The sequence below is a fragment of the Drosophila grimshawi genome, unplaced genomic scaffold, assembly GCF_018153295.1.
Source record: "Drosophila grimshawi isolate 15287-2541.00 unplaced genomic scaffold, ASM1815329v1 contig_1377, whole genome shotgun sequence".
NCBI lineage: Eukaryota > Metazoa > Arthropoda > Insecta > Diptera > Drosophilidae > Drosophila > Drosophila grimshawi.
This window is the reverse complement of record NW_025062900.1, coordinates 2,333,898-2,358,166: the sequence shown is the minus strand read 5'-3', so window position 1 is coordinate 2,358,166 and position 24,269 is coordinate 2,333,898. Positions and strand designations below refer to the sequence as shown.

The 24,269-nt window shown below is 38.0% G+C and overlaps 1 protein-coding gene across 7 annotated transcripts in view; it reads left to right on the top strand.

Moving 5' to 3' along the window:
- Positions 1–24,269, top strand: part of LOC6561506 (CUGBP Elav-like family member 2) — a 67,355-nt gene that overhangs the window by 39,131 nt on the left and 3,955 nt on the right. For 3 of the 7 annotated variants that reach the window (XM_032735790.1, XM_032735793.2, XM_032735792.2), the window contains 3 exons: positions 12,115–12,293; positions 16,757–17,330; positions 23,100–23,759. In XM_032735790.1, coding sequence (XP_032591681.1) covers positions 12,115–12,293; positions 16,757–17,330; positions 23,100–23,759 — 1,413 coding nt within the window. Of the gene's footprint in view, positions 1–12,114; positions 12,294–16,756; positions 17,331–23,099; positions 23,760–24,269 lie in introns of those variants that run through there. The other 4 variants (XM_001989252.2, XM_032735794.2, XM_032735791.1 and 1 more) reach the window with 3 other exon arrangements.

Below are 24,269 nucleotides of genomic sequence, written 5' to 3'. Positions count from 1 at the left end.
ATACATACTTATATGTCATACATACTTATATGTATGTGTGTGGCTATAGCTGGTAACTGTATCTGTTTCTGTATCGCAAATGTATCCGTAACTTTATTCTGTAGCTGCTTTCAGCACAGCAGGCCCCCGTGCATATATTTACATAGCCAGTGTGTACACACACACAAAGATACACACACTCACACACCCGTAGATGCACACACATGCTCATAGATACACACACTCACACACACATAGAGTCGATTTGAAAAGCAGGCGAAAACTTCTTGGAAAATACTTTTTGAACTTGGACAAAGGGAAGAAACGATACAAAAAATCAGCTCATGCACATTTATTGCCTATTTATCTGCGACTATTGATGTCTATTAGAGATGAACAAGTTGGAATGCGCTACTAAAGAGAGCTCGACTAGGAGATACTCTGTTAAACAAATATCAATTTTGCTGATAGTAAGTTGTCCGAAAATACATTTTGGCAAAATCTATATTTCTTAACCAAAGCTAATAAAATTTATTCAGTTGATAATAAGATGTCTACAACTGTATTTATTTATCTTACTCGAAATTATGAGTCTCTATCCCTTATAGTCTCTGAGATCGTCTTCTACTCATAGACAGACATGCCGACTCGTCTGTTGATGCCTTTCAGGAATATATATATTTTCAGGAAAATGCTTTCTTTTGCTTATAAAACAGTTTTGCACCTTACTTTTTTTCGCATTTTTCATCACTCATTCACCAACAGAACACAATTCAACAATCTAAACTCAGACTGCTGAAAGCTGAAAAGATTTTCAAAATTTATGCATTTTAAGTGCTGACTTATCCTGAAAATTGATTCTTCAAAATTCCTGTTCAAATACAATGAAAGTTAAAACCAAAACAAACACGCTTCCATCTCTAATTCAAATTTCCATATTTGTGCTTCTATGCATTGTTGTGTGTGAGTGTGTGTGTGTGTGTGTGTGTGTGTATGACTGTCTCCAGCATATTGTTCAACACTAATGCAGAGGAGCACTTGGATTGGTTCTCAACTTGAAAGCATTTTACATTTAGCATTTTGCATATGCAATACCGTCAATACATTTGAAATACGTCAAAGTCTGCCCTGCATTCAGAGCGGATCGAAGGGAAGAGCACATTTAGCATAGACAAGTTTTCAATTGATTGTATTTGTATGTGTGTGTGTGTGTGTGTGTGTGTGCTGAGATATGCAGATAAGAGAGAGAAAACGAGAATGTATGAAATGTTTGCTAATTGAGTTGAACTTTTAATAGAAGTTCGATTACGCAAGCGATGCCTTTTAAGAAACCAGAAAAAAAAGCAAATTTCGAATATTTTTTCAAAATATAATTGGGGCTAAATTTCTGCTAGAACATAATTTGAAAATTACAAACAATAAATAAAGATTTGGTTAATTAAGAGCAGCGTCGGGGGGTCTGTTGAATAAAAGACAAGAAAAGTATAAACAAAAGTAGCTGATTAGAGCAATTTAATAAATGGACAAAGTACATGCTAAAATACTCTAGTTGCGAGAGCGAATTCGACTAAGAGAATACCCTGTAATCAGCTTTTAAATACGTAAAAGACTGACGGCTGATACCAGCTTGTTCAACATGAAAATACGTTTTGCTTAACGAAATCTGAATTTCTTATATCAATTGTAAGCTTAATTCTTTTTAATCGACAATTTTGGTACACAGGAACTTATTTGAAATCTCAGCTTCAATTAAGATTCTAAACATATGCAGTATACTCTCAAAAATATAATATAATTATTTCTGGGAACACCTCTAAAGTGGGTTAATAGAGACTGCACCACTTTGAGGGAGCTGCTGATCACAAACAATTAGTGTTAATAAAGTCGAATGACAGGCGACTTTTGCCAACAGCGACAAATTTGCAAACTCATTTAAATCAGCTGGCAAGCTGTGGCAGCACTATGTGTGGCATGCCAAAAAACCAAAAGAAGAAGAAAAAGAAGCAGCAGCAGCAGGAATACAAAAGGGGGCAGCTCCCGCTGCATGCAACACTCAATGACCGGACGGCGTCGTCGACAGCCAGAAGCAATACATGTTTGTGGCATGAGGGAGAGTTGTCGAAAAGGGGGAGGAGGGTCGGAGTGTACATTTCGATTACGTTGGCAACACTTCCGGGCCGCGAGCGCCACAATTTCCGCAGCGTTGCGTCTCAGCGTGCAGGGTTTGCATTCAGTTTTCAGTTTTCAGTATTCGGTTTTTGGGCAATCGCCAAAACTGCCAGCAGTCAAAATCAACAGTGGGGCAGGATCTCTGGATCTGCTGCTGCTGCTGCTGCTGGCCTGAAGGGTTCATTTGTGTTGTGTTGTATGGATTATATATATATATATATATATGTATATGCATATCTCTCTATTTATAGTTATATATATTTTTGTATATTTGAGCGAAACGCTTTGACTGCTGCTGATGCTTTGTGGTGCTGGCTCATTCAATTACCGCTGCCCGGCAGCAATTCCTATTCTAATGTGCCCCTTGCCCCTACAGCTACCCTTACCCTTTTTGATATTCTCAAGTGCTTCGCTGGCACATTGCCCCGAGCAACCAACTTGAGTGGTTGCATTCACATATACTATATAGACTATAGGCTATAGACTATAGACTATAGACTATATATATATGCCATAAGCATTTCGATTGGCAGACAACGCGGCTGCCTATTGACTGCCTGACTGCTCAGCAAGTCTTTTATTATAATTTATACACATATATATATATATATATATCCATTTTCTAAGCACTTGTAATTTGTTGATATGAGTTGAAAGTGCCGCTTTTTGTCTGCCATCTTAAGTGGCACTCACTTCAAATGGAAACATTCAAAAACCACATTTCTGTGGTCAAATATATATATATATATATATATATATTTGCTTGCCTTGTATTGGCCATTAATCTGTGGCATGATTAGTTAATTAATCGAAATACTAGTTAAGACCTTAAAGATCCATCGAATTTGTAACAAATGTTGCTCAGTTGGCTGCTTCTCAAGTCTGGCATTTCATTATGCGAAATGCATTTTGATAGACGGCAACATTTTACATGCTAATGCCTTGGCTTAAAGTGGCAATCAAATGCAAAATGTTACACTGCGAAAAAAAGAGGTGTTCGATTCTAGTGCAGTGTTGTTTATGACAGCATTGAAATTTTTACACCTAAAGTTGAAAATGCGATCGTCTCTCGATTTTCATTGAAATAAAAACTTCAGAAAACTGATTAGCTTACAACAGCCATAACTTTGTCAAGGCTTAAATTCTTAAGAATCAAGGCTTTTTAATCAATATTTGATCTCAATATTAAACCTACATCTTAAGTGGACAACTCGATGCTGTCTACATTTTTGATCTCAGTGTAACAATATCTGTTGGCTGCAATGCAGCAAAGACTAGTTGTTTCTTCAGCGCTTATTAATGACATCTTTGGAGTAGACGCCTTCAATTGTTGCTGTTGCTGTTGCTATTATTGTTGTAGCTGTTGTAGTTGTTGTTGTTGTTGTTGTTGTGTCTCATCTGATTATTTGGCTTTTGCATTGCTGCTGACGTCGTTGTTGTTTCAGTTGTTGTTCTTGTTGTGTGTCTTTACCTGAAACCAGTTTCTGGTGACGCACGTGCTGTCGCTTAATGCTTGCTGTGATGTGAGACAATGAGTGTTGCCGCATCCCCACCCTCTCTCTTTCGTCTTCAATACACACACTCACTGCGTATTCATAAGAGATACAACATGCGCTTGTTACTTGACGTCGTAAAGTATCTTGTGTCATTTTGGATTCGATGCCACAGCACGCTGCACATTTAATCTTGAGGTGTTCTGCATATTTGCGGCTTTGGCGGCAACGCGTCACGTCAAAAACACTTGGATTGTCAGTCAGTCAGTTAGTCACTCAGTCACTCAGTCAGTTTGTCAGTTAGTTTGTGGGTTTGGCAGCAGCGAGGCAGCAGCGAGGCAGTCGCTTGCTCGCTTACTGTCAGCAAACCCAAATGCGACCAAATTCTGTGCTACGTTGTCGCTGACAGTCGTAAATTCTTTGAGGTATTTTTCATCATTTTTTTTGCTAAGCTTTTGCTTTTCTCAGTTGTAACTTTTGCGCGCTGGTTTTTGATTTGCCTCAAAATTATTCGCCATGCGCTTTGCATAATAATCAGCTGGGATCCTCAGACTGAAGCTAAGCAGCGCGATGCTTCCATTCGACAGCTAGACAGCAAGAGAGTGGGAAAGAGAGACAGAGAGAGAGGGAGAGAGAGAGAGAGGGAGAGTAGTTGTGGCATGCCAGGTGATTACTTTGTTGCCCGAGGGGAGTCGGAAGACATGGGGCATGCAAAATGTAATAAGCGACTTGGCTTTGATTTAAAGTTATGCAACTCGAAAATGCTGTCATCTAATAATAACCTTCAGTTATGCTTGATAAGAGACTTGAGTTAATGCTGAAATATATTCAAAATTATCAACTACATTTTGTTTGATAAATCGGAAGAAAAACGTGAGACTATGGTCAACAAAAGCATCTTTCTACTGATATCATGCAACAATTCGCTTTCGAAGTATATCACAGTAAATTAAAAAATAGTTCAACTGGAGCCAGTGAAAAGGGTATTAAAATCTGTACATATTTAAAACGTTTTACACATTTTCTTATACTTTTTTATCTGTCAACTATAAAATACTATAAAACTTTGACTTCATTTATTAAGAATGTTGATCACAGAATGAATTAAGTAAGAGGTTAGACAAAATATAGCTTTGCAAAAAGATAGGGCTGCCTTCAGTTTAGATTCATTCAAATATTTACTTAAAGAATCCCCTCGGTTCAATAGGCAACTATAAATATTTAAATAATGATGATCTACAAAACTGCTTAGCCGCTGGCAAAGAAGGAAACTGTATTTTGAGTTTCAATTAATATTAAGCATAAAACATTTTGGCAGAATTATGCAATTTGAATTATCTATGAACACACAAAAAGACTTAACTTTTGCCGTTTTCAATTATAATATAAACACAGCACAAGGCACTCAATTGTTGTTGCTGTTTATTGTTTGGATTAAGCGAATGCGGCAATCTTAATAAATGAAAATGCAATGCACATGTTTGCAGTCGACATGTTGAAGTGCTCCTGCGTGTATGTGTGTGAGTGTGAGTGTGTATGAGTATGTTTGTGTGTGTGTGAAACAGGAGCAACTTTTCATATATTTGTATCTGTTTATGTTGTTAAGTAGTTGGCGCTGCTGCTGCCGCCTCAGCTGCATAAATATTTATTGCATATTTTGCAAATGAGTTGCCAACAGTGTTGTACATCGCACCCATGTTGCAACGGGTTGCATCGGCAGCAGCAGCAACAGCAGCAGCAGCTACCCAAATTGTGAATGTTTTTGCATTCATTTGAAAACACTTAACGGCATAATTGCCGGCAGTTCTCATTTAATCTGTGCACTGAATTGCAGCAAGAATTTTGTTTAAGTATCCTTAAATTTGGCGTTTCTATTATCATGAAATTAATGCCGGCCAATTTGAAAGGATTTCGTAATTTCAGTTTTAACCTCTAATTAAGATCTGCAGTCTCAAGTGCGCATTGTGTTCGCCATAATGAGAATGAAAATGATAATTGGAATATCCTTTGCAAGCGTATAAAAATAAAAGCAACGAAAGCAACAAAGTTGATTCAAGCTTCAAGTCATCATTAATTGAGAGAATATAATCTGTGCCTCTCAATCATTATTTGTAATTATCATTCATAGCTGGCAGCTTGATTCTGGCTAGGTTTTCAAAAAGAGCTTTTACCTAAATATTAATATGATTCTGGCTCGATTTTTATATTCAAACTATATCCACACAAATGCTTACAGGGAGTACTTAAAAATCATCATAAGCCAAACACACACAGATACACACACACACAATCACATGACCACATTCAGTGCTCATTTCATATCTGAGAAGGCGCCACCAAATTCAGTTTCCTGGGCTGGAAAACTTTATAGCCTACCCCATGGCGTCGTTATATATTTATATGTATACATATATATAGCCAAAACTTATTGCGGTGCAAAAATTTTTATGTTTTAATTCAATTAGGCGCCCAGCCACGCCCACAGTCCGCAGACAGCGTCGCGACGCATTTAATGCGCACATTTTCGACATTTTTCAACTATTTTCAGCCCATTTTTTTCCATTTTCGTTTTTTTTTTATTTCACTTTACTCTGCCGACAACATATTTGCATAATTTTGCAATAATTGACAAGCGGAAAATGTTGATGCGGAAACGGAAATTAAAACGGAATTTCAACTAATTTCCCATGCAGTAGTAAGAAGAAGAAAATTACAGCCGGACAACTCATTACAAAAAAAAGGCGCGCATAAATTAAATTGGGACAATAAATAAAAAATAATTATGAAATGTGACAAGGAAATTCTAAAAATTTATATTTAATATATAAATAACTTAAAATAAAAGAGCAGCTATTGTCAGCAATCTATTAACTAACTGACATACAGCACGACAAATTTATAATATTAACTTGTATAATTAATTAAGTTACTAAACAAGTACATATAAATGTCAAGCCCGAAACCATTTATAATGGTTAAAACGTCAGGCTTAATAAATATTTAAAAGCAGACTTGAAGCCATATTTTATTCGAGCTCTCTCGACTTGAGCATTCATAATGGCCTATACTTAAATAAAGCCCAATAATTCAAAGTAAAATATGACAAAAACAAATCCTGTGCAGTTAAATTGCGAGTACATATGTTGTCAATTTAGTAACTATCAAATAACGCATACGCCCTGCCTGCCAGCCCCCAAAAATATGCAACTATTTGAGCTGAACTAAAGCCGCACTTATGTGGCATTTATTAGATATGTGCAATCAGAACGAGAGAGGGCGATACGAGAGAAAGAGAGGGGGAGAGAGAGATGAGGAGGGAGAGACGAGCACAATTACAATCAGAGCCATTAGCCCCAGCTTGTTCACATCTGTTTTTGCAGATGTATTGCTTTACAGCTTTTGCTCGCTTCTGCAACGCCTGCAGCAATGCTTTGAATAATGTTGCACGCTTCTCAGACCTCAAACCCACAAAAATAAATCCTGGTTGGTATTCGTGTGGGTGTGTGTGTGTGTGTGTGTGCGTTGCTTACACGTTTGGATACATTTATCTCAGTGTTGCCCACACTCTCTCCGCTTCTGTCATGCTCCCCACCTCTGGGCAATAACAAAGCATTTTAATGTAGCTCACATTAGAAACGATTTTCCATCTATATATATACATGTGTGTGTGTGTGAGTGTGTGTGCAAATATCCTTATACTTTTTATTTGTTTTTTCCTTCTCAACTTTTTGCTTGATACTATTTATGCCACTGTCTTAAGTAATGCATTGAATTTCGCTTGTCTTATACACTTTTCGTAATGCTTTTCATTGATGATAAAATTTGATGAAATTAAATATAATTAATGAAATTATTAAACATTACACTCACAAATATATACGTATTATGTTTATTACAATATTTGGTCGTTATATATCTACAAATATACATTTATTTGATTTTCTTTTAAATTTGCAATATATAAATTTTTTAAAAGCAGTTTAAAGTCTTTAGATTTTAAATCAAATTCTAACTATTGCTAAATCATTGCTTAAATATTTAACTGAATTTCCTTCTCCATTCCTTTCACACATACCAAATTTGGTGTTTCTATTTTTTGACTTAGGTTCTCCGTACAGGTTACAGTGTATACAGTATTCAGTCGATATACGAGATAACTTTGAGTAGATGTAAATTCCCTAGCATACCTAAGTGCGCTTGATTGTGCTTTGAATTGAAAGAATGCCTTGCATTTGTTGTTGCTTAGCTTGTAAATTAATTTGGAATTGCAATGCAAACAGATTGCTGAAATGATTAAAATACCAAGCGAAACTGAAGCTTGAGATGAGTTCGTAGAAAAACAGGAAAATGAGTAAAAACACAGCTCAAATTGCCATTGCAGATTGTTTGAAATAAATCGCTTGAGTTGACTTTCCACACAAGCGCCCAAAAATGCCAACTGCAATTAGATAAAAGATCAGAGCTTACAAAAACTGTGCACATGACAAAGTTTTGGCCTCAAGACATATACACAAATATGTAGATATATTTTTCAGTTGACACAAAACTTGAGGTCTCAAGTGTGAACTGAAACGCATATGTATATATATATATATATAGGAGGACAAGCCATAAGTGCAGTTTCCGTCTTTGAGTCGAGCACATAAATCTTAAGACAGTTAACGACATCATATGCCAAGGAGTCAGTAGTTTGGGGGTCAGATAAACTTCTCTTGCGCGAAAAATTATACGCCGCGTGTAGCGAACTTTATGTGCATTTCATTCCCTCCTTCTCTCTCTCTCTCTCTCCCTCCCTCTCTCTCTCTCTCTCTCTCTCTCTGTCTGTCTCTGTCTCTGTGTGTATTTTTGGGAATAATTGTGGGGCAGGCAGGATGGCACGAATTCACGACAAGCAGTTGCCGACGAACTGCGCCCGCCAGTTGAGGAAACCAATTTGTGGTAATTGTCGTGAAATTGCAATTTCTGCAACTGTAATGGGGCCTACAGTTGTCGTTCTTATTGCACCCACCCACAACGCGATGACAATTGTGGAGAGGGGACGGCGGTGTTGCGGCAGCGGCAGCGTGACTTGCTTAAATGAGATTCGTTGACTGCATTAAGAAAGCGGTGAGAGTCCTGCGAGTGCTGTGAGCTGAGCTGATATGATATAGTAAACGTTGAAGTCGAGTCATTGTGTGCGTTAATGATGCCCATGAGAATGCCAAGATTCATTGCACATTTAATACGACATATGTCACAAGTAGACGAAAGTAGACAATCAAATTCATTATGCACTTTTATGGAGAGCATCGCAAAACTTTTGAGTAGGAAAAACTAATACATATTTACTTCATTGTTATTCAATTTCATTTGTTGAACATGTTTGTTTAATATAACATTTCATTAATCAGACATTTTAGTTTATTATGTTTCGTTTGCTATAAATGTTTGTACCATATAAATATAAATTAAATAGATATGTTTTTGATAATGTAATATACATATTGATAAACATTTTTATAGAAATTACATTTCAATAAACAGAACAGCAAATCAAAATGGAATAGCCGAGCGAGCTTGACTAGAAGATATGCAATAAATTTAATAAAACTGATTAAAATAATATAAAAAGCTTAAGGAATAAATTCGTTTTAATATTAAAAGGGGATTCAGCATTAAATAGATAGTTCAGGCTATAAAAAACTTAAGCATTTATTGCCATCAGAATTGATTGCATTGTTGAAACATTTGTAAAATGTGCGATTCAAAAGAAATTCTTTCTCAGCTGTTTGACTACAATTGAAGTGTCGAATTTGCTAAACTTAAAAATATGTTATTTTACCCAAAAAATAATATTGAGTGCGTTAATTAAAGTGCTGGAGTCTGTGATAAGGTGCAACCAAGTCGAATCGCTGTACAAGTCAAGTCAGCGTTGTGCAGCCAATATTTATCTTGTTTTATCGCTGCCTCAATTTACGGCACGTCAGTTGCAGTAACGTTAACAAAGGTTGCAAACGCGCACTCGCACTTGCCACAGATACTCGCAGATACTCGCAGATAGCTGCAGATACTTTTTGTTGGCTCGTCTTTGCCTGCTTTATCGGTGCAAAATCACGTGCGCATAAAACTTTCCAATCAGCTTGGCTATATCTCTCTCTCTCTCTCTCTTTCTACTCCACCTCTCCCTCTCTCGCTCCTACTCTTTTACAAAAGAGGTGCTTAACAAGCTCTCAGCAACAGCATCGTTGCACCTGTCGCTGAGTCAGTTGCAATAAGTTGTTGCCCTCTTCAACCAGCTTCTTTTTTTCTTTTGTTTCTTTTTCTGCGTTTTTTGTCATAGTTTGGTTATCTTTTGCTTGGCGCAAAGTTACAGCTTGAAATGGCAAATCCATACAATAAATATATAAAATGTTACTTTCTGTGTCACACCTGAACTAACCTCAAATAAATTTGTGCGCACATGTGTCTGAACGGTTGGGGCAAACAAAGGACTAAGCCCAAGCACAATCGACACACACCTCGCACACACGCACACCTCACACACACTCACACACACACTGACACACACATGTACTTAGCACAGGAGTGTGTGGCAAAAAGTTTCTGTTCGATAAGGCCAGCGGGCAAACCAAAGCCGGTAGCTGCAGCTGCAACTGAAGCTGAGTGCTCTGCCCCATATAGCACCGACCCCAAATAAAGTAAAATAGAAAAGCCAGCGACCCAAAAAATATAGAAGATGAAGCAGAGGAAAAGAAAACCCACGTCTTGCAGGCGAAACGCAACAATTTCCAATCACTTCCGTTGCAGCGACACAATTTTCTATACATATTTATACGCTAAGACAGCAAGACCAGCTTGAAAACAGTTGCTGATCTTTAAATGCCCTTGCATGTGGCATGTGGCAAATGTGAAATTTAAGAATGTGTACCTTAGCAAGATCTGTGCTTAGGCCAAATAAAACATATGTTTGGGAAGCAGATTATGAGGACGACAAAAACAGATCTAGTTAATTTTATTTTATCAACTGTCCATTTCGGAACTATCGATACAAATCGATATGCGATAAAGTCAGCAATTGTAAGTGTTAAGCCCGTCAAGCGAATTACAATATACACAGACATATTATGGATCAATTATAAAAAGAAACATCGATTTTAATAAAATACCATTGGCATTATTTAAGAAAATTCAATGGTTTGCCTAGTTGAGCTCTCTCGACTAGCGCATTCCAATTTAATTTCCAGATTTTTCCATTTCAACAATAAAATTCATAAGAAATTCTCTAAAATACTCACTCCGTCGCAAAGAGGACCTCACAATGATGCAATCCTTTGTTAGGGTATTCACAAGTGGTTTGAATACACGCTTAGTTTGTTTTGGCACTGGAATTGGTTACAGTCAGCTCCTTTTTACTTTGCACCTACCCTCCCCACTTACCACTTCCCTTCCTTCCCTTACTCCTGCCACACATTGCGTATGAGTGTTGTCTATGCCAATGGGGCAGCAAGAAAACTTTAGTGGGTTGCAGGGGGGAGAGTGGGGGCAACTCTAAAGTGTTGCAAAATGAAAAGTTTTCATGCGCTTTGTTGTTGCAATGATTCGATTTGTTGCGATTGCGTTTTTAGTCTTTTGCATGTGTGCTCCAAAAGTTTTTTAGCGAACAACACTTGCAACGCATTTTTGTGCGGTGGGGCGCGGAGCACGTGGCACGGGGATATATGCGTATTGTGTTTGGGCCAAGATAAAACATGCGATTGCCAAGCAAAAACTTTTACTCACAAATACCCAACTGGGAGAAGGAGTTCTGTTCCTTGGATTTATTGTTGCAGCTTAAAGTTATTGCCGTACTCATGGTAAGTTGCAAGCAGCTAGTTGCAAGTTGGCAGCAGCAGCAGCTGCTTATCAATTGTCCAGAAAATTACTTAAACTAGCTGCGATTAATTATGGCTGATTAGATTTTGTGCAAATGTGAAATAAATATTTAAATACAAAATTTAATTTCGTGTAAATTACTTTACAGCTGGAAATGCTGGCTGGAATAAAGCCAAATTATAGTAATTTGGCAGCGGTTTAAAGCGTGTTGCCGCCTCATTTTAAATGCTTGCTGTGAGCACGTCATTTCCTCAATACGTCAGTTAGTCAAACAGAGGCAACAGCTTTATGGCCATAAACGAGCAGCTAAAGTCAAGTGGCAAACACCAACAATGCACACACAGACGAGCAAGCCAGCTAAAGAGTATAATTACAAGTAGTTGTTGCCCATTAAGTTGAGCAGAAAAAAGAGAGAAGCAACACAACAACTATAAACTGTCGCCATATTATTTATTATTATTATTATTTATTTTTTTTTGAAGCCCCTACCACTGCCACATTTAATAATTGTGAGCTACGTGAACTTTGCATTATATATATATATTTATAAATTGTTAGAATTTTTTCAACATTTTTTTACAGCATTTTAAACGTTTTCTTTTTCTTGTTTTTTTTTTTGCAGAGCGCAAACTTTTCGTTGGCATGCTGAATAAAAAGTACACAGAAGCCGATGTGAGGCAACTGTTTGCGGGCCACGGCACCATCGAGGAGTGCACCGTGCTCCGGGATCAGGTGGGGCAGAGCAAAGGCTGCGCCTTCGTTACATTCGCAACCAAACAGAATGCCATTGGGGCGATCAAGGTAAGTCCCGACTCAACTCTATGCATACATATATATGACCATAATTATCGTATACTTGATCGCACTTAAGGCTTTAAGCCTATCGTTGTTAAAGCCTCCCTCCCCTCTCTGTCTCTCTCTCTCTCTCTCTCTCTCTCGCTGTGTATGTTGGCCACATCGCAAAACTGTCGCAATGATTAATTGCTGTTGCGGCAAGAGTCGCGCATATAAAACACGACGCTCGCCGGTTTCACCCACAACTCACTGATACCGTGAAGCAACTCATTTCGGTCAATTCGGTTTTACAACTATTAAATACCCTGTACTATTTCATTTAAGTCAAACTACACATTTGGGGTCTGCTTTTATTAGTGTATGCAATACTTCGCTTTGGCATTTGAGACTCCAAGGGAGTGAATTGCCTTTTATCGGCATTTAGTTTGATTAGTTTTCAACTGGGATCCGTTTTGGCAAAATATTGATATATCTTTGTATGTATTTACGTAGATATCTCTCTATTTTGATAGCTAAGCAATATGTAAGAATCTAAGAATCTTTCTATTTAGCTGCCTATCTTTCCACCTGTCTGTTAAACTATCTATCTGTATAAAGTGTATACCCCATGTACGCCTAAATGCCAGAGCATAAACCGTATGCAGCTGCAACAACAACAACAACAACAAGAGCCAAACAGGAAGTAGAAATGCAAGCAAGACGCCGCCGCAGGCAGCGGAAGAAGTCAACGGCAATGCTTCTGCAGCAGCAGAGTGAAACAGAGATCCGAGCAGAGCAGATTCCATGGCATACAACCTGCTATGGTCACACTCAGACACACACACACTCGCACACACACACACACACACACACGCCTGTCACACACTAATGCAAGTTTTGTGCCGGAAACAGGCAAAATTACAAACTTCCGACAGGCAAACACAAACACATGTAAAGCACACACCCAAAAGCAACTGAGAGGATAGCCAGAGGGGTGGGGGGGCAGAGTATGGGGGTATTAGGGGTCATATGGGGTATATAGGAGGCGAAGCAAAACATGTTGTCTCTGTGTCTGTGCATTGCACATAATTTGTCGCCTTTTGCAAGATGAATGTGTTGCGGGCGAGCATCATTTTATATATACAAACACACAAATACAAATACAAACATGTGTATACATTCTGTGTGTGTGTGTACAGTGAATGCTCGAATAACGTACAGCTTATTTAGCATGCATATCTTTGGTAGAGCAATTTTCTTTATGTGAGTTTTACTACTTTCTTTTCTAGTACAATAAAACTTAGCAGAATATATATTTTTATTTTATCCTATCCTAAAATTTTCACTAAAAAATTACCAACATCCGACAACTAATTTATATACCTTTCATAAGAGCGATCATCGAAAGGATTTTTGGTTGGCTGACTCTGGTCTGAAAGCGTATTTAATCTTCGGCGTTTCTAATTATTTTCCAAAATATATTTCGAGTGTTATTTATTAGGTATTGCACTAAACAAAATTCAAATTTGGTTTGTCCAGTCAATGCAAGCTGTCACTGTATATATAAATGTACACACCTCTATTGTGTATATGTGTGTGTGTGTGTGTGTGTGTGTGTGTGTGTATTTGTTTGTGTTGTGTATGTGTGCTGTGCAATTTTAATGCATTTGAAGTCAAATTACTGAATGCGAAGCACGCACCAAGCCAAAACGCAATGAGCTGCTGTTTCTGCTGGCCAAGAAAATGATTTGGCAAGTCAGCGAATGGTTTTAGGGGAAGGGCAGAAAGGGGATATACAGGGGGTAACTTACTAACTGCAAGTCATTGCAGTCCATTGACGCCTGAAAGTATGCAATGGCAAATGGCGAGTTAGAGCGCAACTGCATTTAATATTAATGCGCCCTGTTTATAACCCAAGCAATTTATTTTACCAGAAAACTCCAACCACCCCCACCAGCAACCCCTACTGCAACTGTGACTGGCTTGTTTTTGTGTTGCGGCTACACAGACTGCTTTTTGTTTACATCTTGAAACGAATGAATGCTAAGAGCCAAATGATGATGCACAATTTTTCATCACATGCAGATTTTTCTCTTTTGCACAAATTTGTCAAGTGGACTCGAGCAAAGGCTGCTCAGAGTTGTAAGTAGAGTAGAGTATTTCATTGCTGCTGATTATCAGGTCATTTAACTCGCCTTTTTCCTTTTTCCACAACAGGCCAAGTACTAAAAAATGACAGGCGAGAAAATAAAGTTGTAGCTCGTTTTTAAAGCAGCCCATTTTTCTTATTTTTTCTTTGCCTCACTTGATGAGTATATAAATGTTATACAGCAATTTTAGCTTGAGCAGATTAAAATATTTAATTTTAGTATTTCTTTTTATACGCCCTGAACCCATTACAAATTGCATGATGAATTATTGGTAAATAATTTAATTTAATTTGTTACGTTTCGTGTTTCTTTGTGTCGATTGACTTTAGTTGCCATTAAATAAATAAATAATATTTGGAGGATATATTGAGCTATATCGACTAGGGCACTCTAATTTTTGCTAAAGTTTGCCATACACTTAAACAAAAAGTGTCGTTTTTTTTAGAAGGCTGTTGCCTTTGTGCCACGAAGGTTATTATTACAACATCAACTTTGGCGACCTGTTTAAAAACACGGAAATTTGCCTAATTACCTTATGGCCAGGCAGCAGGAACTGCAACAGCAACTGAGGCAGAGACAAAGAGACAGCTGCAACAGCAGCAGCCATAGTCATAAAAGTCGCGCCACAGCCGCAAGAATTATAGTCAATGTAATTAAAGAGCACTTCTGTTCTGGCGGTGGCCAGGACAACCAGGGCAACGAGAACAACACTAACACCCCTTCCACCCTGCCCGACTCGGCCACCAAGTCGAGACTAGAAAGTGTAGAATGTTGCCACAGCTCGCACTTTGTGCAAAACTGCCGGCCACAATTGAGCGGAAGTTGGGCGCCTGGTCTCAATGATAAAGTCTACATAAACCGGGAAATGACTAAAGTGGCTTGGGCCCATTTTCACCATTTGCCTGCCCCCAATTTCCCCTCTCATTTTCCACGGCGACGTCAGAATTGCATCGCGCGATTTGGCCTGGTTTATGTTTTAGTTGGCTGGCCCCATTTGTTTGTTTTGTTTTGGGCTTAGTCGAGAGGTGTAAATTAAGTCGCTTAGGCAAACTGAGCACCCAGAAATTGCTGTGGCTTTGTACACAGGCGCAGCAGGAGCAGCAGTTGCGAGGCGACAGCAGCAGGATCAGGATGCGGATGCCTTGGACAACCATTGGCCTTTGTTTGCTGGCAAGCTTAAGTGCACATCATTATTTTGTTGCCTGTAAGCCACACTCATAAAACTTATCAAAACAGCTCAAGTTTGCTGCAAGGAAACCAGCTATATCTCTCTATCTCTCTCCCTCGGTCTCTCTCTTAATTTGCCACAAATGTGCGCTTCGAGTGCACTCGTTAAGCTTGCAGCAATGGTTCAATGCAACCTCCACCCGAAGTGCATTGAAAATGGGGCATATGGTAATAAGTTTCCCCTACAAGTGGTAAATACATTTTTAAGGCAGTGTTTAATTGCATGTAATTAAGTGAAAATGGGGTTAGCGATATCTAACGTTAACACAGCTGACAGGTTGACTGAGACAGCAAAGCACTTGCTTTGTGAACAACTGACTTTTATTAGAAGTACGTGAAATTATGGACTTTATAAATTCAATTCATAACTCCTTCTCAAAACTTATGTGCAACAATCAAGCTGTCTTTTGAGAAGCTATAAATCGTTTGATTAAAGAATAATTGTCTTAAATTACTCACTGGTCTCTGGACAGGAGACTGTAAAGTATGAAGTCACCTAGCTTAACTAGTTATAGTCAGTAGCGAACGCTGCCCATAATGAGAAATAATCCTACATGCAGATCAGAGCATAATGTATTTAAAATTGATTTAGACACAGTTCTAAAATTGCCTATTGCCATAAATTCTTCAAGGTTTTTAATCATAACTTAAGCTCTATAATAATTCTTATTCTACATTCAATCTTAGAAAGTATTAATGTTCAAATTCTCTGCAGAGAACTTAGGAGAGAATTTAGGCCTTTGCTTAACCGATTTTAACAACCAATACTCTTTTTGATTTAGGTTTGACCTCTGAAATAATACTCTATAAAATGTGTGCTGATAAATACCATGTTGGAAGGAATTCAATTCTTATGTAATATTAATGATTACATAATAAATGGCTTTACATTTAATTATAGTCACTTAAAGTATAAACTCAAAGAGAAAACTTAATGACTTAAAAGGGGAATTATTCCTCTCTGAAGCTGAGAGCGTCAAAATATAATGGGAAGCAAAATATGTAACAAATGTATAACAAATATACAATATGATATATATATTTATAATTTTATAAAATATATACAACAATTATAATATTAATTAAAAAATCATTTTAACCACATACTTGCAGTCGCTGCACCAGAGCCAAACAATGGAGGGCTGTTCGGCGCCGCTGGTCGTCAAATTTGCGGACACGCAAAAGGAGAAGGACCAGAAGAAGATGCAGCAGCTGCAGGCGATATGTGGCATCGGTGCACTGACCCAAACGCCCAGTGGCGCTGCTGCTGCAACAGCGACGCCCACAGCGAATGCGGCAACAGCCCTGATTGCTGCCACACCAACAGTGCAACGCACGAATCCATCGATGGCAGCAGCCTTAGCTGGTGTGCCGCCGGTGCAAGGGGGAGCTGCAGCTGCTGGACAAACAGCAACACTGGTAACGGTGCCCACATCGGCGGCAGCATTGAGCGCCTCGTTGGCGCCCACGCTGCTGGGCAGCTCGCATCCGCATTCGCATTCGCATCCTCATTCGCATCCGCATCACGGACAGACGCCGGGCAACGCAGCAGCAGCGGCAGCAGCAGCAGCCGCCGCCTATCTCAATGGGGATCCCACGGGCGGTTTGGGCGCCGCCTCAGCGGCCCATCTGCAACTGTATCAGCATATGCAGGCCTACGGCTTGCATCCGGCTCACTATCTGCCAGGTGAGTGCTCAACCGGAAGCAATTTCCGCCCCCCCCCCTTCCCCCTATTCCACAAAATTCCACCCCCCAAGCTAGTTAAGTAAGCTCTATAATTCAATCGCCCGCCCGCCCCCGAAAACAAAATCTCTTCTCTCAACTCAGTTAGCCATTATCACAAAATACCAAAAAAATAAAAAGAAAATCCACAGTTGTTCTTTCACTCGCTCTCTCTCTCTCTCTCTCTCTGTCTGTCTCTATCTCTCTCTTTCTCTGTCTCTCACTCTCTCTTTCTCTGTCTGTCTCTATATTTGTCTGCATCTCGTGTAATTTTCGTGTTAATTGCGCGCACTTTGTGACTTGTGTGTTGTGTTTTTTTTGTTTCTTTTACTGCAACCCCAAAAAAAAAGCAAAAAAAAATTAATTTGTTGTTTTATTTAATTGCGTGTTTAGTATATCTATTCGTTGTACTCATTACACACATATAATTTGTTTAACTATTCGAACATTTATCTATCGACTTAACTCAACTGTTTTGTGCGTTTTCGTTTCCCCGAAACTCTAGTTTCAATGGCATTTTAATTAGTTGGCATTTAGTTTGAGCTTGTGTATGTGTGTGTGTGTGTGTGTGTGTCTTTTTATAGTTTTTTTGTGTGTGCAGCAAGTAAAAATCACAAAAAGGAAATAAAGCACAAACACTGATTGGCAGCAAAAAAAAACGAGTAGATAAAAAACTTTGAATGAGCTGCGAGTGCGGTTAAAGCTTGGCAGGCAAGTAAATGTGATGAAGTAGAATATTCGATTTTTAGATATCCCGAACACTACTGTTAAATACATATGGGTAGTTTGTTATGTAATTGTGTTTCTTATTTGATATTAATTTAATTCGTATAATTGATTAATATGAAGTCTGGATCAACATCAATTCGAAAGCAATATCTTTGCAAATGTGTAATCGATATTTATCGATGTTCAGTAATCGCTAACTTAATCTGCTTTTGGTATACGAGAACTTATATGCCCTAGCTCATATAGTCTCTGAGACAGACAGATGGACATAACTAAATCGATTCGACTGCTGATGCTAATCAAGAATATATTTACCTTAAGGGTAAATGCCTGTTCTATACTTGTTCACATCATCAATGCACCTGTTTTCCCATTCTTAAGCAGTTGCGACATATATCAACAAAAGTAAGCTACCTTTTTCCCTTCTGAAGTAGCACATGCATCATGTGTTCCACCAAATCGTCAGCTATTAAATCCTAAATCTGCTAGTGTCCATTGAGCTACCTTTAAATACGCCTCTCTTACAGTTTCAGGTCATCAGGGGTCATTTGGTTGGGTTTATGCCAGTAACCGTAACACCCATTTTACCGACAAGATAAATGACTTTAAGTGTTGCAAGCTAAGCACGCTGCAGTCATTTGTTGAGCATTTAAAAAACTAAACAAGAATTAATGTAAAATGTTGCAAAAGCCAGAAAAATACTTTTAATTTTTTCTATATTTTTTCTTCACTCTAAACTTGTCGTCGCATCATTTATAACAAGGGACGGCTCCCTATTTCTCTCTCTCGCTCTCTCTTTCTCTGACTGACTGACACAAAGTCAGCTAAAAGGAAGAACTAACAAGGACGTGAATAACAGGCAGCACCCTTTTACAACCGCCAATCCCCAACTACCTGCCCCCGGCAGAGAAACACTCCTCACCGGGTGCCTCTTCAGTCATTTGCAAGCGACAACTGTCAAATAATTAATTTCAATTTAAGCAACCGAAATTTGCATAAATGTAGAAAAGAGTGCAAGAAAACCAAAAACAACAAAACAAAATAACAAAAAAACAAAACAATGGGGCAAACGAAAGGCTGGGGGGAGGTTGGAGGGGCAGAAGGAGTGAAGCTCGTTGGACTAAAGAGCATGATGAATAAAACAAAAATTCTAATAGGATTAAAAGGTGGACAGGCATTGCACAGATTTCGGACTAAAGATACACAACACACACACACAGACACACACAGATACACACAGTTACACAGTTACAGTCAGAGATACAAGCAGAGACAGACGGATAGACAGACGGACGCACGTGGCGTCAATGTGAACGTGTTGCATATGCAACGGCGCTTCATTAGAATGTCCAGCATGCCACGCCCCATGCCAACAGCGCCCCGGGGGAACTTTCGCCCCCGCCTTCAATCCAAACCCTCCCCCTGCCTGTCTGGCCAGTCTCGACGACGTGAACATTTTGCGCATAACAAATCAAGCACAAGAGCACCACCAGGCAGCAGCAACAACAGCAACAGCAACAGCAGCAAAAAATAGACAAGAATCACAGACAGCCAAATGTTGAGCGGTGCGTGCTGTAATGGTGAAAAAGAGAAGAAAAAGCAAGTAAGCAGAGCTAACTCAGGCACACCGAAGCCTAAATACCCTTCCAGATACACTACGACATCTTCATTTAACTAACTTCAACTCATAAACTAAAAAGACCGAAACTTATTTAAAGAAAAAAATCTAAGTATTTACCAGAGCTCATTGTTAGATTGATTGTTTATATAACAGCCATATGATAATTATTTATTATTATAATTGAGATACCCTCTCTCAGTTTATCTAAAATGTTCAAATACATTTTTTAAAATTAGAGAGCAAGGTAAATCAATGTTCCGCATATATGTGAGATAGATATATATATTTAACTCCACAGCGGACTAAAGAGAATCTCCAAAAAAATTTTTTAAAAAAATCTTGACATTGAGCACACAACAACAAAATCGACAATTTATTATAAGATCTAATGCCACATTCAATGTATAATATATAAATGCTTTTTATAAGCTGGTAACACTAAGTAAATGAACATATCCCCATACTTATACTGTCTCTTTGAAAAGGTTACAAGCTACATGCGAAAGTAAGCATGCTTCCATTTGTAAGCAGTATAGTTTATAGTTGTGAGAGGGCGAAATCAGGAACAGTTAACGATGACGACGACGACGACGACGAGTAAGGGCTGAGCGGGTAAGGGCAAGAGATGGGCAGTTAGAGGCAACTTAGAGCGACGTATGCCACTTGAATAACAAATGACGTTATTTTTTTAAATGTCAGCAACGGACTCCGAGCGACAGAGACTTCAGACTTGGACGAGTCCAGAATTGGACGCCCGCTGATGGTCAGCAAATGTTTGGGACGTGCCTTTTATGCGAGGGCACTAAAAGCGAACAGAAAATAACGAAAAAATAACGAAAAAATAAAATAAAAAAAGCAAATAAAAAACAAATACAAAATACCGTTAAGTGTGCAACCTGTAAATGCGACTGATTTAACCAATTTGCACGTTAAACGAACTTGTTGGCTCACCTCCATAAAAAGGGGGCGTGGCACTTGCTAATTATTTCATTTTTCAAGCAGCACCTGCATAATCTGCCTTTACCAAATATCTGCTTTGCCAAATTATGATATTCTTTGGCTATTCCTTAGCCTTAACGTGGCTGACACGTCTGGCATATTTGGGCCCTGCCATTTTTAAAAGCCATGCCATCGCCTCGAGGCAGAGCAGCAGCATCAAAGTAAAGTTAGCCATAAGAAAAGGCCATGCAAAGGGTTGCTGCACAGCGAGAAAATCAGAGTGTATTCTAATGTTGTGCTAAGAACTTATCATTCTATAATAAGCAATCTTAAATACAATCGCAAATCAAGATTGTGTTCATAAAAATAAGAAGTAAAAAGACAAAGCAGACTTTATTTAAGGTTCATTGGACTTAGGTCAAGCGAACTCAATCTACGAATACATTTTCAATTTAAGCTTAAGCCTTGATTCAAAGTTCATTAGACTTAAATAAAGCAAACTCAATCGCTGCATACATTTTCAATGTAATTTTTTAACTTAATTCGAGGTTTAGTATTCTTAATTAAAGCGAACTCAATCTATGCATATATTTTCAAATAAAGCTTTAATCTTGATTCAAGGTTCATCAGGCTTATATTATTTAGATTTGATTCATGATTTATTAGACTTAAATAAAAGGAACTCAATCTAAAAATGTATTCTCAATTTATGGCTTAAGCTGACTTCAAACTTAATCAGACTTAAATAAAGCAAACTCCATAAATACATTTTTAGTTTAAGCTTGCTGATTTAAGTTTTTATTTCACTGTGCAAGCAGAAGGGGGCGTGGAGCATTGTGGGTGTGGTAGTACCAATAGCCGCGGGGCATGCAACGTTGGCATGTAAACAAATGCACAAGCTGGCAAAGCAGAAGAAAAGCTACTAGAAAATATGAAGAAAAAACGGAAAAATGGAAAACCTGGCCACAGGTGAGCGCACTTAAAGTTTTATGATAGCGACAAAGCCCCTAGGGGGGATGGATGTGGAGCAATATGGGGTTCTGCAAAAAATAAGGAATGGATTGTCTTTGATAGTTGAAATAATGGCTTTTCCAGCGGCTCATTCAAAGTGAACAATTTTCCCTTAGCAAACTATTTGTAAAGCAGTGAAAAAAAACAGGTATCTAAAATTCTATTTTCGTTTTTTGTTGAATGTTGTGACCCCTATGAATGTGCTCATTACACACACACACACACATATATATATATATATATATATATATATATATATATATATATATATATATATATATACATACATATACACATGCCTGGCAGTTTATGTGTCGCTCGTTCGTTCTCTACCCCTCTGTGTCTCTCTCTCCCTCTCTCTCTCTCTCTCTCTCTATCTGTCTGTCTCTATCCCTCTCTGTCTCAACTATATGTTTAGGAGTCTCGTTTTGTGTAGCTGCTTGCAAACTAATTGTGTTATCGAATTCATAGCTCAAATCAAATTAAATAGCGCCCTAATCTGAATTAATTTGCCCGCCACGCCTTTCATTTTGAGCAGCCATTTTTAGCGTATCGTTTTATGCAAATGCAAGTTTTAAATATTTGATTTATTTATATTTTATATATTTGTCTAACTGCATTTGAATTTGAATTTATGTCTATGCAATTTAATATTTGATTTACATATATTTATTTTTTTATTTTCTTAATTATTTTCGTTTTGTTTTCAAAGACAATAATTTTCTTAGATTTATTATATTTTCAAAAAGTATAGATTTTCATCTTTTAGTATTTTCTATTTCCATTATTTCGAAACTCAAAAAACACTACTTTTTATATTTATTAATTTAATTCATTATTATTTGATTTGATTTTTTAATTTCGATCGATTTATTTATTTCATTATTTAAATTTGCGTCTTCTGGTTTCACATAATGATTTTTTACAACATTTAATAAACCTAATGAATTATTGTCTTTTTATGCATTACTTTAATTTTTTATTTATTATTATATAATTTATTATTTATTTTATGATTTCAAAATTTGTTTGATTTTCATTTTCGTTAGTTTTATTTTTATTTTTTTCGTTTTGCCCTTTTATGTTTGATTTATTTATGTTTTATGATTTGTATGTTATAAATATTTACATGAAAAACCAACAACAAAAAACAAATTAATTTTTAATTTCTTGTAAATGTAAATAATCCAATTGGGTGTGTGTTTTCTTCTATGTTTTTTATATATATAAATATTCGTTGAACATTTTTATGGTATGTCTATGATTGACTCTGTGGTCATGTACAAAAAACAAACAATTCAATCAATCAATCAATCAAATCAAATCAACCAACTCAACCAAAACCTTACAACCATAAAACCAAAACTCAAAACTGTACAAAAAAACAAAAAACAAAAAAAAAATACCAAAAAATATATGGAAAACTGAAACAGGACTAAATTTCCACCCATCGGATAATAGTGCCCACCACGGCGAACACGGTCCATCTTCATCAACATCAGCAGCAGCAGCAGCATCATCCGGCGCAGCAACTCTATCGGCTGCAACCGCCGCTGCGGCAGCAGCAGCAGCAGCCGCTGCAAGCATCGCCGGTACACCAACAGCAGCATCAGCAGCAGCAGCACCTGCATCAACAACGTCATCTCTCCCACTTGGCCTCGCACCAGCATCCGGCATCAGCGGCGGCAGCGGCAGCAGCAGCAGCGGGCTCCTTGCCGCCGGGCATGTTGCTGGCACTGGACTGCTCACCAGTGCATCCATGTCTATGCAGGATTTGGTAACACTACTAAACACATCCCAGCACAACAAGAACAACAGCAACATCAGCAGCAGCAGCAACATCAGCAGTCTCAGTCACAATCATCGTCTCAGCAACAGCAACAACAACATCCTCAGCAACAACAGCAACCAACAACATAGCCAACAACGTCAGCTAGTCGCCAGCTTTGTGCCCCAACAACAACAACAACACCACCAGCAACAGCAACAACAACCACAGCTGATTTCGCATGCACATTTGGCTCAGCTAATGGGCGTGGCCCCGCCTCTGCCGTCAGCGAGTGCGAGTCAAGCGCTAACGCTCAGCGCGCTTTGTAAGTAGATCTATGTATCTATGTAACTGTATCTTTGTAGTCTGTGTCTATGTATCTGTATCTATGTATCTGTAAATGTATCTGTTATAGCTGTAATCGTAGCGTAATGTGTTCCTAACTTGTTAACTGTCTCGTTTTCAACATATTTTTACTAAAAGTGCAATTACAATGATATTTAACAACAGCACGACCCAAAAGAAAACCACACTCGATTCCTTTACCGCCTGCATGTGCCTTGCCCTGCCCAAATAATCAGATAAATACAAAATCCTACTAAAACCAAAATTAATCGCTCAACCTACACAAAACTATTCCCCGCAAAATCAATTTCCCACATAAGCTAATTGAAACTATACCAAAACTCCAAAAGTAGTGTAGAAATTTTTGATTATATGTTTGTGGTTTCATTAGTTATGTTATTTTAAAATAAATAATGGTCTACAACGAATCATAAGTTAGGAAGCGTAATTAGAAAGTTTAATAGACGAGAGTTGAGTGACCAACATCTAA